General features: G+C 38.1%; 1 protein-coding gene across 1 annotated transcript in view; it reads left to right on the top strand.

The window, feature by feature from the left end:
• The window catches only part of EXOC2 (exocyst complex component 2), a 132,696-nt gene that overhangs the window by 15,184 nt on the left and 98,771 nt on the right, over positions 1-18,741 (top strand). Inside the window, exons 3-5 of the mRNA XM_042869566.1 lie at positions 2,606-2,782; positions 5,203-5,329; positions 14,423-14,536. Of these exons, the coding sequence (XP_042725500.1) occupies positions 2,606-2,782; positions 5,203-5,329; positions 14,423-14,536 (418 nt within the window). The remainder of the gene's footprint in view (positions 1-2,605; positions 2,783-5,202; positions 5,330-14,422; positions 14,537-18,741) is intronic.

Genomic DNA, 18,741 nt, shown 5'->3' with positions numbered 1-18,741 from the left:
AAACTAAATAAACATTTTATTTGTAACTCCATAGCTCACAGTACAAAATCCGCCAGATTCACGCAGCATTTCTGCTTTTGAAGTTTAGTTTGTCTCTTAAGACATTTGCAGTTGTGTTTTTGAATACATTGTAAAATTGTTGATTTATAAGGGAAGTCTAATGAGAATTACTTGTTTCTGTTTATTGAAATAGGCAGAGGGCTGGACTCTCCAAAATACTCCATGAAAACTAGACCTCTAATATTCTCAAATATCCTCGTACCTTATAGCAGATCAAAACAAGGTTTTATTTAAGGAGAAATTGTCTGTTTTGAGGAGGAAATAGTTTTGTTTTTACCATCAGAGAATCTCTCCCGACATGCCTTTGTTTCAGCAGTTGCCCTGTGCCGCTGCTGTATTTTGTGAAGTATATAAGGAGCTGAGATTTTAGTTTGCATTTTTAAGGTACAGATAAATGTAGTTTCCCTCCTTTTAAGAAGTGTCAGATCACGTGGTATTCTCTTGTGAGCTTTAAGAACTTCTAGTGACTGGGAAATAGTTGATACAAGGATCTTCAAAATTGTTATTGAAAGCTTCTGCCCTACCAAATTGCTCAGGCTTAGATTATACTCAGGCTTTTTTTAAACTCTAGGGTGAAAATCTGTCTTTATGAATGGTTCAGGCTATCAGTTAGTCTTAATTTCTGCTGCAGTGCATTTCCCAATCAGAGAGAAGTCTAACAAAAAACGAGAGATTTAATAATTTTAGTGTAAGGTTAAAAGCTATGTGTCATAAATGTGTGTTTTTTCCCACCATCTGTTGAAAAAATAAATATTCTAGCCTGGTTAAAGTGTTGCAAATAAAGAGCAAACCAAATTGTTTTTGATTTGGAAGACTTAATTTGCTTTTTTGTTTTTGCCTCCCTCACCTTCTTTTAGGCATGCATAAGAAATGTATCTCCTGCCCTTGCTCAAGTAAAATTGCCTTCAGTAGTAATAAGATTCAAGGCCTTTCTGTTTTTTATTTTTTGGGTTTTGTTTTCAAAATAGATTTTGGCAGGGAGTAGGGCATTTTAATGTCTGACAAAATCATGAAAGCTGCCAAATTTGTCTGCTGTGTAATGTCAGGGGTTTAAATTGTTAGGAAAAGTAAGTGTGAAGCTTTGGTACTGAGCCACATATGCTGATCCCTTTCTGTCTGTATTTGCTAAATTGGTCATAGCTTTCTAGAAATTAGCCAAGCCAAGCCAACAGGGAAAGAACTGCTTTGCCTGACTAACATGTTCTAGTACAGCCAGCACACTAGTACGGCCTTATCATTTTAGACATATGGTAAAGGGTGTTATTTAAGAAGGCAGTAATGAAGTCTGTAATCAAGTCTGTTAGGAACCTTTTTGTATTGATTTTATAGATCTTAAGAGCTTCCTAATTCTTTAGGATAAAGAAGCTCAAATTGGAAATGTGAAGCTGTAGATCCAAGGAAAAAAAATCTATCTATTCCGTGATCCAGAGTCCTGATCTGACCAGAACTGATGAGTTGGTCTGACTGGTCTGACTACATGAGATGAAGCCTCAGGGAAACCTGAGCTTGTATTAAAGTGTACATTGACTCTTAGTTTTTAAGACTATTATTAAATGCTAAACTAACCAAATTAAACACTGACACTAAAGCTTGACTTGCTTTAATATAGGAAGGGACCTCAAGGATTATGCCACATGCAGGGCCACCAACCTCCCCATTTAATACTAGATCAGGCTGCCCAGGGCCCCATCCAATCTGGCCTTGAACATCTCCAGGGACAGGGCATCCACAACCTCTCTGGGCAGCTGTTCCAGCACCTCACCACTCTCTCTGTAAAGAGCTTCCCCCTGACATCCAACCTAAATCTTCCCTCCCTCAACTTAAAACCCTTTCCCCTTGTCCTGCTGTTATCTACCCTTTCAAAGAGTTGATGGATAAAACGTATTTTTTCTTCCAGCATGCATCATTTCTACTTCAGTTATGAGAAAGTATAGAGGAAGAGACAAATGAATGTCAGATGACTGTTTTTTTATATGCATACAACAACAGCAGTCTATTCTGCAGATCATAGATTTTTATACAGAAGAAATGAGGACAGAATAATTTTTAAGGAGCATTTTTTTCCTTTTTAAACCAGTATCATCATCTTGCAGTGTCTGCAAAAGTATCATTAAATATACCTGAAGAAACATTTTTTTTTTTTTTGTGAATACTTAGCAGTATCTCTTTGTTTTTTGCTCAGCCAAGTCACACAGCGCAAACTTTCTACAGTATTACACTGTGCAGTGCTGAATAGCAGTTCTGTAGTCTTGCTAATAGAGGATATTATTAAGTTGCAGTAGCTCCATAACTGATGGCAGAGATTAAAATAAGCTCAAAGTAGCACAGTCTCAAGTGGCACTAGGACACTAGGACTGAAGTCACGTGAGGAAAATCTGAAAAATGTATTCATGACTCCTAAACTGTAGTTGCCTGTAAGGCACTAGAGAAGGGTCATACGTCTGTGTCTAAAATACATGAAGCATCAGAAATGTTTTTGCCTTACTGAATTTCAGAAGATACTTTTATTCATGTAATTTGTTTGGTTTTTTTTCCTCCTCTGTAGGTTTAACGATATGTGGGCACAATTGTCTGCTCACTGCTGAATGGATGTCTGCTAGTAAAATTGTGTGTCGAGTTGGACAAGCTAAAAATGACAAAGGAGACATTATTGTCACTACAAAATCTGGTGGCAGAGGAACTTCAACTGTTTCCTTCAAGCTGCTGAAACCGGAAAAAATAGGTACTTCTCTTGTTCAAACTCGCATCTGTTTTGATTGCTAGAGGAAAATGTAATTGAATTCCTGTATAAATAAATTGTATGTTTAAAATGGGTTCATGTCAAGACAGTCCTCAGTTGTCCGGAAAAAGCAGGGTATGTTATTAAAATGTTCAAATTATATTTGTGATATCAGTTCTGCTTTCTCAGTGTCCTGATAAAATCATCAAGGACTAATGAAAAGTGTCCCTTTGTGTTTGTAAACAGAAGTACTAAACTTGTAAAATTTTCAGGAAATTCATAACAGATCCAGTAAATATTCATACTGCTTTTTAATTTACTAGATACATAGGTCACTCTGAAAGTAATAACTGTTTATTTCCATGGAAACCACAACAGATACAAAAAATACAATAGCACTATTTGATAGAGCAAATTTCCAACTACAAAACGCTGTTTCTCAACGTAGTCACCACCATAACTGTGTTTTTGCATAGTGATGAGCAAGAGCCTGCATGCTGTGGTAACCAAATCTGCACCAGCAGAGGTAACTCTCCATTTTAAGCTGCTTTGATAGTGTCATTGCTAGGAAGATGTTGACAGTGCAGTCCATCATTCATCAACCTGAACAAAGTGCCAAAAGAAGGTACCAAATCTGGACTATGTGGTGGGTGTGGTAGGACAGTCCAGCCAGCACTGATAGTGTGCTCCATGGTCTTCAAACTGGTATGGAGCTTGGCATTATTGTGTTGTAAGAGAAAGATTGTCTTCTTTGGCCTTATTCTGAAGTTTGAGCCTTTAGCTTAGTCAGCATCTCGATGTAATGGTCTGAATTGATGATCTGCCTGGGTGCCAGGAAATCCAGTAGAATCACCCCTTTACAATATTCCATTGTTGCCACCATTGTTTCCAACACATTGAAGACAATATTCAGCTCTGTACAGAGTTCCCTGGTCATAATCTGCCAATTTGTGCAGCTGAGTTAATCAAGGTACTCTTCATTTCTTGGTGTGACAGCAGTACATGGCCATGGAACATGGCTGTTGCCTCTGCTGAAGCTCACACCTACAGCCTTGCTGTGTTCACATCCATTGTATGGTCTTGATAAATGTTCAGCGAGCGTTGATGAATGTCAGTGGGTGCCATTTTTTTCTGTCTGGAGGAATTCATTGCCCTTTGTTTCATACGCACTTCCATGCTGTTGGACTGCCCCTCTGCTGCCATCTGTAACACTACAACAAAATATAATGGAATACTGGTGTGAAGGTTTAAGATCTGCTGCCATACTGTTAGCGTCTGACTCTGATGTTGTGGGCCATCATTATAGAATAGGAGGCATTACTTTCAGAGAGCTCTTGTAAATTCGAAGTATAAACCAAATACTGAGTTTTACATCTAAATCCTGAGCTGACAGTTGGTCTTGAAAAGGAAAAGCTGAATTTTTAGCATTGTTTCTGATTTGTAATTCAAGCCACCCTCCAAGGTCTCAAGTATTTCTCTTGTGGTGTTTAACCATTAAAGTTATGTTGCCAAGCAGTCTAGGAACTGTAGCCTTAATAACCTCTAGATTTTAAACATTTGTTTCAGAGCACCTTATTGAGGAAGTTGTCTAGTCATCTTTTCTAGCACTGAGATTCCCACAAGAATATCTGTTTTTGGCTTTTGCTCTCTGCAGTTTAATGGCAGTTAAATAAAGCGTTATTTCTTGTAAGCTGAACTAGAAGCTGGCCATTAGAAAGGTGAAAAACAAGCAGGTATTAATGGTGAAATTTTTTGTGGTGGGAGAGGAAAATGAATATTAAAAGAACAAACAAAAAACAACATTGGGGTCTGGATATTTTCTCATCTTGAATATCTTATGTTAAAGAAGGGGGTGATGATGAATGTGGCTGGCTGCATTTTTGGCCAGAGCCAAACCTTTACCTGTTGTCATTGCTGTAAAGCTGTGGAAACAAGGCCAGTTCCTTGTCCAACTTCAGTCATCCATGTTGGCACGCGGCCAAAACTGGCTTACTTTTTCATTATTAGTGACACAGAAAAAAGATCTTTCCTAAAATATGCAGGTAGGAAGGCTGCTGGCTAATCGCTTGTTTTCAGAGTAGCTGATGACAAGACATATTAAAATACTTGAAGGAATGGAAAATGTTAATATGCTATTATTAGGAAAACGCTTTTCATTTAAATGGACCTGTACATTCTATGGACCTGTACATTCTCTAAGAGGTAATGTTTGATGCCCAGTCATTATTAATACCTTTTTAACAGCTAAAATAAAATAATTCAGCTTAATTGTATCCAGGTTGTTTTGCAGTGTAACTTCCAATATATTACCTAGGCATCCATTTTATATTTATCAGGATCTTCCAAATTAGTTCAGTATGTTAGAATTCGATAGTGCTTGACAGTCCTTGTTTTTTTAAGGATTTGTACTTTGTTTTCTCTAGGTATCTTGGATCAGTCTGCTGTCTGGGTGGATGAAATGAACTATTACGACATGCGCACTGATAGAAACAAAGGGATTCCCCCTTTGTCCCTACGTCCGGCTAATCCACTTGGTATTGAGATGGACAAGTGAGTACCAAATGCCTTTAATCCACTTTTTTAGTGTTTCTCTATATATATGTCTTTGTAAATTTCAGAAAAGTTTTAATAATTTACAGGGTAGGAAAGGATTTAAAAATGCATGTGCTTCAGTGGGTGGCATAGTATTTGGGACTCAAAAGAGTTGTTGGTGCACAGTCTCTTCTGCTTCACAGTCCATTTTTAGATAATTAATTAGATCTGTAGATTAAAAAAAGAAAACAAAAAACTATAGATCTAAAAGTCTGATGTGTTGAACTCCGCTGATGCTTATATTTTGAGGACTGGTAAATAACCTAAGGCTTTGGATTTATACATTGTGGTTATGGAATGCTTACTGGAGCATCTGAGCATCTGAGTTTAATGGGGCTTTTAAGAATGTTTAGATTGCTTTCTGTTGCTAAAATTGTACTGTAAAATGTGATTTATTATACCACATCAATTTGTTTATTTTATTGAGTTATTAATACTGCTTTCCAACCCATGGAGTTCTAAACTTTTGTTCATAAATATGGTGGAGTTTGACTTTTTTTCTGAAATAGAAGCTTTCTGATAATTGACAAACAGGGTCATAGAGCTTTAAAAGTGACACACTGGTTTGCTCCAAACTGACCAACTCCTAGACATGTCAACATGGTTAGTATTTATCCTTATCAAGAAGCAACTCTGGCAAGAATAAATGCAATTTAAAATTAGACTCTAGAGTCTCATCTTCTAAATAGTCCATTTGTGACAAGTACTTGTGCAGTTTCATTGATCCATTTTCTCAGATGGTAGAGAATGCAAGCGATTTCAGAATAATTCTTCTTTCAAAAGGTGGGGTAATGTAATTGTATATTTCTGTAGCTAAAATTTCCCGATATGATTTCTGATATCTGAGCTTTGTCAGTATCTATGTTAATAATTGCCTGGAATTTTGTTCAATCAATGTCTCTTCCTATTTAACACAATAGACAACGTCTTCTATTGTGTTATTAGTAACAGAACTCAGCTGTCTCTGGTTTTGTCTATTACCTGAATTACTGCTCCTTTGAAACCCTAATAGTTATAGGTCTGAGTCTGAATTCTGACAAAACATGATTGGAGTTGGAGTAGTTCATTAATCTGTGTAAATATACGAATGTTTGGTCCGAAGCCTTGTCATCTCAGTATGTTTTAAACTTCAGTTATTTCTGTATCAGTCCAATGGTTTGTGGTTATTTGACTGTTTTCTCAGAAGATATCCAGTCTTAATCTGAGGGCATCACATAGGTACATGTATCCACTGTGTCCATTGTTACTTTGTTTTGCTGAGGAACTACACTGTTCTTGAAATCTGTACGGGATTTCTAGTGGATTTGTCATCAGCTTCCGGACTCCGGTTGCTCATTTCCTTCCTACTTAAAATAGATATTTTTCTTTTCAAAATACTAAGCCGTATTTTTAAAATAAGCTGGAGATGTTTTCTGTTGCGAGTATTGTTCACCAACCTCTTGGTATAATTTCTTACTGACTCTTCTTTCATCTTTTGTTTTCCAACCCTATTAACTTGATGGTCTAGAACTGTGGTCAGTGTTTCAGAATCCTTCCAGAAGACCTCCTCTGTCTGCTGCTACCCTCCATTGCCTGTCTGTAAATTCAGGATATAAAATAACAATCATTATTTTTTGTAACACTGTGTTACAGTGTGAACTAGCCAGGAGGCACTCGTTAGCTAAATTGCTACTTTTGCTACTGACATGGCTGCTCATTCTGCAGTGATGACCCAGATTCCTTTATCTTACCTCTATCTTCTAACGTTTGCTAGGGTTCCTCTGTTTGCACCTTCCTTGACAAGCTTGTTTTCAAAATCCAGGTGACAAAATCTTTCTTAATATTTTTACCGACTGTTAATAAAAATTGTTGGTGATAAAGTTAGCGGATGATGCAAATACTGATGGAAAAAGAAATGTGGCCTATAGTAAAACTTTTATCTGCAGATTTTCTCAGGTTTTCTTCTCCACTGATTGATTTGTTGGCTTTTTATTGTTGTTGTTTAAATTAGGTAGTTCCTTAGTCCGTCTGATTTATTCTGTTGGCATCACATAACACTAAGTTGTTAATCAGTCAGACAGTAGCAAGTTTCCTTTTAAATGGCAATACATTAACTGTGTCTGGTTACTTATTCACTGAAGCACTTAATCTTAAAGCCTGTATAATATGTTTTCAAACATTGTATGAAATGTTTGTGACTGACGTTAAAACTATTTTTCTCTGCTTTAATTCTTCGTTGAGCCCTGTAATAGCTTTTCCAAATTTTATCTGAGATTTAAGTCAAGATAATCAGTTCAGCTGCATCAGCCCTCTTGTGTTCCTCACAGGAATTCTTTCATTAAATGCATTGGCTATGATGCAGTTACTTTTTGCTTGCTCTCATTTTAAGAAAATGTTTAATGTGGTGCTCAAATGTAGAACCAAAATTAATACTACTTATAACCTTGACAGTGTGAATTTGATAGGTTAAGAATTGTCTTCCAGAAACCTGAACAGGATCAGTTTAGGATTAGTTTGGAGTCATTTGTTTGGATGGTTGTTAAATAAGAAACTAATAATACCATATTTTAAGGGTTTAATTTGGAAGCATTAGTGATAAGCATGTTAATGAAACCTCACGTTTTGTGTGAAAAAGAAATTAAAAGGAAGTTCAGAAATAAATACAAGTAGGAAACAAAAACCGTTTTGTGACATGGGGGAAATGGGGAAGTGGAATGTCAAGTCTAAGTCTGTGGTCTACTGACCTCCAACTTCAGTGGAGGCGAAGCAGGAAGATTATGGTGTGCACTACTGTTGAAAATGAGCAGTTTGAGGGAAGCATTACAAGTAGTTGTGTGGAGGGACTGAGAACGAGAAATCATGGGGAGGAGAAAAAGATGGGAAAAGACATGAAATACCAGGGCTACCCATGTGCTGTGGGTAACTGCATGATGTTTAAAGTTGTGACTATAGATGGATTGTTCTGTGTGCAATTTTAAATGCCTCCCCCAGTGGGAAATTTTTCATAATTTTCTTCAAAAATTGGAGCGAAACAATGTTTGCTTTTATAAAATAATCTTTAATACCATATTGTTTAGTTAAACGTGTTTTCAAGTACTTGATGGATGGGTGAGTAGGGAAAAATATTTTCCACAGTGTTGGAAAGATGGGCAATTATAAATTAAGAAAGGGAGTAGATAAGCAGGCTATTGGTATTAACCATTACTAGGCAAAGGAATGGTTTGTTACTAGAAATGATAAAAAAAAATATTGTTGAAATATTTGGGATGTTTTAAAATTAACCTAATAAGGTGAAGAACAATTGTGTGTACAAGGAGACTAGATTTCATAGCATTCTCCTTTGTTAATACCTTTAGCTTCTTTAAGCCATTTTTAATGTGTGTAAATAAGGGTGTATTTGAATTTTGAAGCTGACACATTTAATATTGGTCTGATTTGGTGGAATTTCAAATCCCATGCCTTGCACCCTCATGGCCGTTAAGAAAAGGAGTATCAAGCTTGTGCAAATGCAGTAAAAAACAAAACAAAAAACAAACAAACAAAGAAACAAAAAAGCCTTTTAGAGAAGGGACAAAAGAGAAAAACAGAGTGAGAAAATGAGGAATGAGCTGAGAGGAGCACATTGAAGAAATGGCAGGAAGAGGGTAGCCTGCAAGTAGAGAGAGAGGAGTTCTCCTTGCAGAAGGTGGTTGTCAGTCATCAGCAAATGGTTCAGAAAAGGCAGTTCGGAAAGATGTAGATCACCTGTCCTTTGAGGTTATTTTATTTTAATATAGACTGTGCTTAGTTCTAAGAGTTGTTTTGTAAATTCGATGAAGTTTTGTTACAGCGCTATCATTTAATGCACGTTGCTTGCTTGCTATCGAGTACTTCGTTCATATTATAAAGCAGATATTTAAAACGTTTAACAGTTAACTAGTTTATAGTTTTCCGGATGCCATAAGGACTTACAGCCTTAGTTTTCTATCATCATCTGGCTTTAAGTGCAAAGCAAGTCTGTGCCACTCTCCGCCCCAAGTATTATTCCTGGCTGTGGTGTTACAGAGATGTAGCCAGAAGTCTTTACAAGAGACTTAAATAGCTTTCAGGAAGAGAAAGAGTATTCGGTGTAGTGACCTCAATCTGAGAAGTGTGGAAAGTTGGCATGGAAGTACTAACAGTACTAACAGTAACAGTGATGTTGCAGTACTTGGACTGGTTCTCACCCTTTGAAATACTTACAAGAACAGAGCGGTAGACTGTGTTCTAAATTTTGAACAGTTCTGGGAAAGAAGATTTGTGTGACATGTTTCATAAGAGCTCTGAGTAAAATCAGATGATGAAAAATTTAAGTTTGCCTAAGATTTGTGAATGAACTGCTTTCTCAGATGTGTTGCATACATTTTTACCCTCTCACATACGTCCTTTACGTGAGATATTCCCTGCCTTCTCTCCACACTGCTAGACCTCCTCTCCACAAAGCAGTAACTGCAGTAGTTTGAAAAATTTTAAGTATTGTTTGTTGTTTTGCATGTAGCAGAGGTCATTATGGTGGATACATCTCCTACATGAAAGCAAATGCTGACATGTTAAGTACATTCCACATACTTCTGTATCCACCCACTCAATACAGATGCTTCCCTCTTCCCACGCCAGCTTCCAAAACACTTCATCTGGCAGAGGGAAGAGATGATCTTACGCTGCCATCTAATGGCAAACATCATTTTGCTGCTGTGAGATGGGAAGAGGCTTTCTGGAGCCTGTGGTAACATGTTTATTTTTAAATGACTTGTATGAAACTTCATTCTTGGGTATGATAGGCTCGTGGAAACTTTCATCACAGTGGTATCTAAAAAAACCTGTAGGAGAGAGATGCAGAATGTGTGTCGTATTTTTATGTTGCTAAAAATAATAGCAGTGTTTTCTTCTTGTAAGGCTGATGATCAATTTCAGGTATCTGCGTATTAACCTCTTAACAAGTTTTACCACATTCTGCCATTTTCAGATATGGTTGTCATTTGTTGTCGTATTTCTGATAAACCCAGAACTATTAGACAGTAATTGTCAGAGTGCATCTGTGTCTTTGCTGTTGGAGGGATCTTTGTTAGTGCCTTTTGATTTGTCTTGTTTAGTCTACTCCAGTGTCCCTTATGCTGGTCTTCTTGTGTGCAGGATTAACACAGTACAGCTGGTACAAAGCCTGCTTCTAGGACTCTGGTACCAGACAGAGAGGGAGTGTAGAGTAGCTCTGGGTTGACCTGTTTACACTGGTTGCTATTCAGGATCTGTGTTTATTTAAAGTTGCTTATTTTGACCTATAAGCTCCTGTGGAATTGAGGTTCAGGTTACCTTTTGGTCGTTGTGTTCTGTTTTTGGACTGGCTTTTAATTGCTGTACATTGTCATGTATGCTGGAAAACACACACCGAGACTGGGAGCAGTGTAATCTTTACAGAAGTTACAACTTAGTGTTGCATTCATAGTCAAGAGCCCTGTTGTTGTTTTGTTTGGGTGTTTTTTTTGTATCCATTGCTTTTTGTTCCCATGACTCAAGAATTTTCTGTAATACTAAATTGTGATTGGTTGAGGGCTGTGATTTACCTATGGAGATCACAGCTGATCTGAAACCTCCGGAGAATATAAATGCTCTGTGTATGTGCAAGTTCTGTAGAATTTTTAAGGACTATACAGAACCTAAGTTTGGGATGATGTAGGGATTAACTTGTATTGCTGGGCAGATGTAACCAAAGGGAATTGATTATACCCAATGCATTTTGAATCCAAAGCAGATTTGTATGCCCTTTACGTGGAAGCAATTGGAGTTCTGCGTGACTGTATTAGAGGTAGTCAAAATATGTTTGAGGAACGTGAAAGTATATAGCGGCCTGAAACCAAATTTCTTTTTATTATGGTTATCTCATGAACATAAACAGTATGTAAAACTTTAATTCCTTTGTCTTTTAAGTTACAGCCTGATAGTTCTGAGGAATGAATAAGACTACTTTAAAATGTTAGCCAGAGCTTTAGTACAAGGTCTGGTTTTGCAGTGAGTAAAATAACCTGCCTAGCAGAAAGCATATAAATGCACTTTACTTTTATGCATTTCTCTAACTTCACACTTTCAGCAGAATCTTCACATACATTAAACTCACCACTTCTTTTCTTTAAATTCTTTCTGGGTTCCTTTTTGGTTGCCAGCTCCTTTTGCAGTGATTGCTTTTTAATCAGTGATGAAGTATTAAGAGTTGTTGCTTCCTGAATTGACTTCTCTAGAACTAGCAATTCAGCAGAAGAGCAATGGACAATCTCACTGTGTGCTAGCGTGATCTCAACTTTTCCTACTAGTTCATGCTCAGCCTATGATGTCAAAATGAGTAAAACAGAAATACTTCTCAAGTCACATATGTGCTTGTTTATAAGTGAATGGTAAGCAAGTTTTCATGAGAACAATGTCTAAGGACTTATTTATTTAATTTACTAATGGAAGTTAATGAAACAAACTTTTGTCTGTGTAGTCAATCTCTTTTTAGGCCCATCTGGCCAGACATTTGAGAAAGTTGGAGAGATTGAGTTCAATCACTTTCAGATTGAACTTCTTAGTGAGCAGCTTGTTGCAAAGACAGCTGTACCAAGTCAGTTCAAGCTACCCATATCTGTTAGTGGAAAAACTACTGGTAGAATTTATGACTAAAAATAAGAGTACTACACCATAGAGTATAACATACAGTTAACCTACCACACACATACACGTTCATGTTTCTACTCTGTTGTGGCTGTCTCTAAAAAATGTCCGCATAGATAAAAGCAGCCATAAACTCATTGCTAATTTATGGCTCTACACGAATACATCTGCTGGAAAAAAGCTTCCAATAACTTTTCAATGCAGTCAAACACTGAACTGAAAAAAACTTTGTTTCTGTCACACAGTCTGTGGGCAAAACTCATTTGCAGGAATTTATTACATCCCTAGCTAAATAATTGGTCTTTATCTCAGTGTATTTATATTTTTTCTATGAATTACATAACTTATACATAAGCTTAAACTGTCATGCGTATATCTTGGAGTCTTGTAGCAGCAGTAGTGTTTAGTGATGGTATATTTGTTGAGTGTATGTACCTTCTGTGTTGTATCTGTTTCTGTTGGCTTCTGAGGAAATATATTGAAGTTCTGAAAAATAAGAACAAAATTATGCTTCTGTATTGTGTTACCTGCACTAATATATTGTTTATAAAAAGTTCATAGTCTCATTCAAGGTAACCAAAAGTGCTTTTTGTTGCTATTGTTTTGATTTTCTTTTAGCATTAAAAAATCATACCAGAAAGGTGCAATCACATATGCATTTAATGTGAAAGGATTTTTGGACATGGATGACACGTCATCACATATGAAATCCTGTCCTGTAAATTCTTCTGTTCTTTTAAATACTTTGAAAAATAAGATATTGCCTTCGAGTATGTTTCAAGGAACATAACAGGCATTTGTGAAATTAAAGGTCATGGGATAATCTTGAATCTCTACTAATTATTATTTTTTATATTGCATTATTGCATTATTTTCATTGAGCTCATAGAAATGTTGGGATCTTTGTTGTTAACTGCTCTGTTTGTTTCTCACAATGTTTTCCCTGTTTCTCTACTTCTTGTATCTCTCATCACTTTTCCTTGCATTTCCTTTGATACATTCTCATTTTGAAAAAGTGTTGTTTCATACCCTTGTTCTAATCAGGTGCTACTGATGAATAACTTTTGTACTGGTCATTATGTATGTGCTTGTTTGAACCTGCGTGTGCTAATAACCATTTAGATACGAATAGAAATTTGGAGAAAACAAATTTTATTTTTGTATAATTGTACTTAACATGCTTGCCTTTAGATATTCTTAATTTAAATTGTTGGGGGTTTTTTTGTTTGTTTTTTGTGTTGTCTTCTGTATTAAAAGCAACTTCAGCCATCTTGATATACGTTTTGGCTACAGACAGAAATAGCTTTCTAACAAATCATCACTTTGCAGCCCATTCAGGTAGTTTCTTGACATTTTTAATGTAATTTCCAATTCTGGATTGACTCCCATCCCCCAGGTTTGATCTTGAATGCAAGATACTGCAGTTTTGCATTCATGTCTAAAGTACTTTGTATAGCAGAATTCACCTAGCTTGTGAACATCAGAGAGGAATTTTATTGACTTCCTGATCTGAAAATGAAATAACAAAGCTTTAAGGTACTTTGGCAAAATTAGTTTCTGAAAATTGGATATAACTGGTGGTAAAGAACAGAGTGGTAAGTGCATTTGGTGATATATTGTGTGCTTAGTGGAATTAATAAACTTGGTGAATTAATTACACTTGCTGGGCCAAGTGTTATGTGTGTGTCTGGACTGAGAAAAATATTGTTGTGTTTTCATCACAAGTGATTTAACTTTTTTTTTATTCTACTGACTTAAATGAATTACATTTGCTATGTGAGTATCTTCAAAACTGCTTGTAATTTGAAAACTAACATTGCAGAATTCAGCTTTCACAAGCAGTTGGCTCTCTGCATGGTAAGACTGACTAAAAACAAATAGACTCCTGCTGCAAATTGGTTGGCCTCTAGACAGGGATGATGCAAGATCACTTACAAGCAGTAAACCTGATGATGTCCTGTCATGTTGGATAGAAACTAGTTCATAGATTATAGAGAATATTCTGATTTACTCTACTTGGAATAGATATTTCCCTTTTTAAAGGGTAGAGTTGACTTAAAATATATTCAGCATTAATGGTCTCTTGCTTGGATATCAGTAGTATCATAGTGAGTTTGTCCTGTTTTCTGAATGCAGCAGTTCTTTCTTTTTAAAATATTTTGCATACAGTGCTTTCTTTCATATGCATAGCGATAAAATCAAAATGACAGAAGAGGTTTTACTTAGTTTAGATTTCAGTCTTTTCTTTCCCAGTCATACTGTGTCTGAAATACCAGATTTATTTTTAATTGTGAATTGCAAGTTTGTATTTACATTTTGTTGGAATTTGAGCTGCTGTTTTATGCAACTTTTTAAACTGTAAACAATTCATCATAGTGTCTCTTACTGAAGTAATGAGTATTCATTTTTCAGAGGCAGATTTCCTCAAAAAGATTTAGAGATGCTGTTCCCTGGGATGAGTGCTGATTTCACTAGTGAAAACTTCTCTGCTGCATGGTACCTGATTGAGAACCATTCAACAACAAGGTTTGTTGCTACTGTATGAATAATTGCTTTAATAACATCAAATAGATTTTCTTGTATAGTAGATGTGCCATTGGTAATTGACATTAAAGTAACATACCTGTAATCTCTGCTGTCTGTGGTATTTCTGTTTGGCTTTAGACTGGAATCAACAAGGACTGCTTGCTCAATGTGTTCACAATGGAATATCAGTTTTAACCATACTTGATTTGTAGCCTAATTTTTTTTCTGTGTGAGATGGCAGTTGCCTTGCTTCGGATTTGAATACCTTTATGAACAAAGAAATTAAGTAACATGGATTTGAGTGGAAATTCCAGATGTTAACTTGTGACTAGAGGCTCAGGATGAGGATGATAAACAGACTAAGAGTAAAACTGTTAGTGATATCCATCAGCTTTAAGTTAATTCCTATTGGAAATGCTGCAGTAGGAAGAAGATGGACCACTGAGTAAATTTTGGGTGTAAGTCTTAAAAATCTTGACAATTCTTCATTATTATATCTCGTACGCAGTAATGTGTGCTTACACAGACACCTTACACGTATATGTCTGCATGTGTGAGTTATGAAACTTCTGTTTGCTGGTGTTCAGATAATTCTTGAAGCCATTTTTAGTGGAGGATGAATTTTGCTTTCCATTGAGTATTCTGATCAGCAGTCTGAAGGGAAGTACCATGTTGCAAATTTATTTCATTGTGTAATTATAAGATCAGGTGGTTTGGTGTTTTGTTTTGTTTTTGCAAGGGGGAAGGACTGTGTTTTGGTTTGTTCTAAGAGCTCAAAAATATCTCCATTGATCTACTTGGGAAGTAATTTAATTTACTCTTAATTTATGGTAGATAAAGGAGTCAAAACAATGAGAGGTCATTGTTACCTAATATACACACAAAGATGGCATCTTTTGAAATAAGTAACAGTAGGGTGATTTAATTGTGTGTAACACAACAAAATGGCTTTCAGGTTTTTATAAAGCTGAGAAGACAATACAGTAAGAAAGAACAATCAACTTTTGATGTGTTTTTAAGAAGTTTGCTATAAGCTTTGCCCTTCTGTTGCTCACTTATGTGGGTAGCCCTGTCACGGATTTGACCAGATCAATCTATGTCCGTGACAGGGGCGACAGGCCTCTGCCCTCCCCCCCCCGCACCCCAGTCCCACAAAAATGAGAAGGAAGGAAGGGAGGAAAAGAGCAGCGGCAACAATCTATGGAGGAAAACTTATTTTACTATAATATCGGAATACAAAATAACACAATAGATACAATTTAATTGCAATTGAGATCAATAAATCAGACAAGATGAGAGAGAGAGAGTTCCCGGGACCGATTCAAACCTGAAAAGCTTGGAACGGCCAGGAAAGCACCCTCCAGCACCCACTGCCAGGCAGCAAGAGAGCGCCCCCCCCACCTGGAAGGGCCAGATCCCGTGACTGCTGTAATGTACAGGGATAGGTAGCTGGGATTGGGGCAGTGACACTTTAATGCCCCGTACACTACATGATGTTTTGATGTGGAATACTGAAACCCAAAAACAAAAAAACAGAAACAAAAAACATAGAACCATGACATTCCACCCCTTATTCTACATCGTTACATCATGCTTAAAATATATATACATATATACAAACAAACAAAAAATGATTAAAATGCACACATGGCTATATACATATACATAGAATTAGTAACTGCACTCCCCCAACATCAAGTTTCCTTGTGGTACACATTGGACATCCCCATTCTTCTGCATTACCCACCAAGTGGATCCTGGTCCCTGGGCAAAAACTGTACCACGGAGAGGTTTGCCCTTTCCAGAAGCTGGAAGAACCCAAACTGCCTTTCCTAACATGTTCTTTACATGTACAACAGGGACTTTATCTCCCTCTACGGTATGTAGGGAACTGGATTGGTTAGGACCATCACGATTAATAGATCCTCTGGTATTGACCAACCAGGTGGCTTCTGCCAAATGCTTCTCCCAGTGCTTAAATGTTCCGCCACCCAGTGCTTTTAGCATCGTTTTTAACAATCCATTGTATCGTTCAATTTTACCAGAGGCTGGAGCATGATAGGGAATGTGGTAAATCCACTCGATGCCATGATCTTTGGCCCAAGTATTTACAAGAGAATTTTTGAAATGAGTCCCATTATCTGACTCAATCCTTTCTGGTGTGCCGTGTCGCCACAGGACTTGTTTCTCGAGACCCAGTATGGTGTTTCGGGCGGTAGCATGGGGTACTGCATATGTTTCAAGCCACCCAGTGGTTGCCTCCACCATAGTAAGCACATAATGCTTACCATTGCGAGATCGTCGCAAGGTGATATAATCAACCTGCCAGGCCTCCCCATATTTGTACTTTTGCCATCGCCCTTCCTCCCACAGAGGTTTCATCCTCTTGGCTTGTTTGATGATGGCACATGTTTCACAGTTATGAATAACCTGTGCAATGGCATCCATAGTTAAGTCCACCCCTCGGTCTCTAGCCCATTTGTATGTTGCATCTCTCCCTTGATGACCTGAGGTCTCATGGGCCCACCGAGCCAGAAATAATTCACCCTTGTTCTGCCAGTCCAGGTCTATTTGAGCCACCTCAATTCTGGCAGCTCGATCTACCTGATGGTTATTTTGCTGTTCTTCAGTAGCCCGACTCTTGGGCACATGAGCATCTACATGGCGCACCTTTACAACTATAGTCTTTGTTCGGGCAGCAATGTCTTTCCACAGTTCAGCAGCCCAAATAGGTTTACCCCTTCTTTGCCAGTTATTTTGCTCCCACTGCTGTAACCACCCCCATAAGGCATTCGCTACCATCCATGAGTCAGTGTAAAGATAGAGCATTGGCCACCTCTCCCGTTCAGCAACATCTAAGGCCAGTTGGATAGCCTTTACCTCTGCAAATTGGCTTGATTCTCCTTTCCCTTCAGTGGCCTCTGCAACTTGTCGTGTGGGGCTCCACACAGCAGCTTTCCATCTGCGATGCTTTCCCACAATACGACACGATCCATCTGTGAACAGGGCATATTTCTTTTCATTCTCTGGTAGTTCATTGTATGGTGGGGCTTCTTTAGCACGCGATACTTCTTCTCCCGGTGGTGTTCCAAACTTTTTACCTTCAGGCCAGTCCATGATGATCTCTAGGATTCCTGGACGGCTGAGGTTCCCCATCCGTGCTCGTTGTGTAATCAGTGCAATCCACTTACTCCAAGAGGCATCAGTAGCATGATGGATGGAGGGAACCTTTCCTTTAAACATCCAGTTCAGCACTGGCAGTCGTGGTGCCAGAAGGAGCTGTGTTTCAGTACCGACTACTTCGGAAGCAGCCCGAACCCCTTCATAAGCGGCTAAGATCTCCTTCTCAGTTGGAGTGTAGTGCTCTTCAGACCCTCTGTATGCCCGACTCCAGAATCCCAGGGGTCGGCCTCGTGTCTCTCCTGAGGCTCTTTGCCACAAACTCCAAGTGGGACCGTTCTCTCCAGCAGCAGTATAGAGGATGTTCTTTATACCCTGTCCCGTCCGTACTGGCCCTAGGGCCACGGCACGGGCTATCTCCTGTTTAATCTGTTCAAAAGCCTGCTGCTGCTCAGGGCCCCATGTAAACTCATTTCTCATTCGCGTCACATAATAAAGGGGGCTTACAATGAGGCTGTAGTTTGGAACATGCATTCTCCAAAAGCCCACTGCACCCAGAAAAGATTGTGTCTCTCTTTTGCTAGTGGGTGGAGACATAGCAGTGATTTTGTCGATCACATCTGTCGGGATGTGATGACGGCCATCTTGCCACTTTATACCTAGGAACTGAATCTCCTGGGCAGGTCCTTTCACTTTGCTTCGCTTAATAGCAAAACCAGCACTCAGAACAATTTGGATCATTCTCTCTCCTTTTGTGAAGACTTCTTCTGCTGTATCGCCCCACACAATGATGTCATCAATGTACTGCAGGTGCTCAGGAGCACTGCCCTGTTCCAATACAGTTTGAATCAACCCATGGCAAATGGTCGGGCTGTGTTTCCACCCCTGGGGCAAACGGTTCCAGGTATACTGAATGCCCCTCCATGTGAAAGCAAACTGTGGCTTACATTCTTTGGCCAAAGGGATGGAAAAGAAGGCATTAGCAATGTCAGTGGTGGCATACCATTTGGCCGCTTTTGACTCCAGTTCATACTGGAGTTCTAACATGTCCGGCACAGCAGCACTCAGTGGGGGTGTGACTTCAT

This window comes from Lagopus leucura, unplaced genomic scaffold, assembly GCF_019238085.1.
Source record: "Lagopus leucura isolate 7727_CA_CO unplaced genomic scaffold, USGS_WTPT01 Super-Scaffold_100002, whole genome shotgun sequence".
Taxonomy (NCBI): domain Eukaryota; kingdom Metazoa; phylum Chordata; class Aves; order Galliformes; family Phasianidae; genus Lagopus; species Lagopus leucura.
This window is presented reverse-complemented; position numbering and strand designations above follow the sequence as displayed.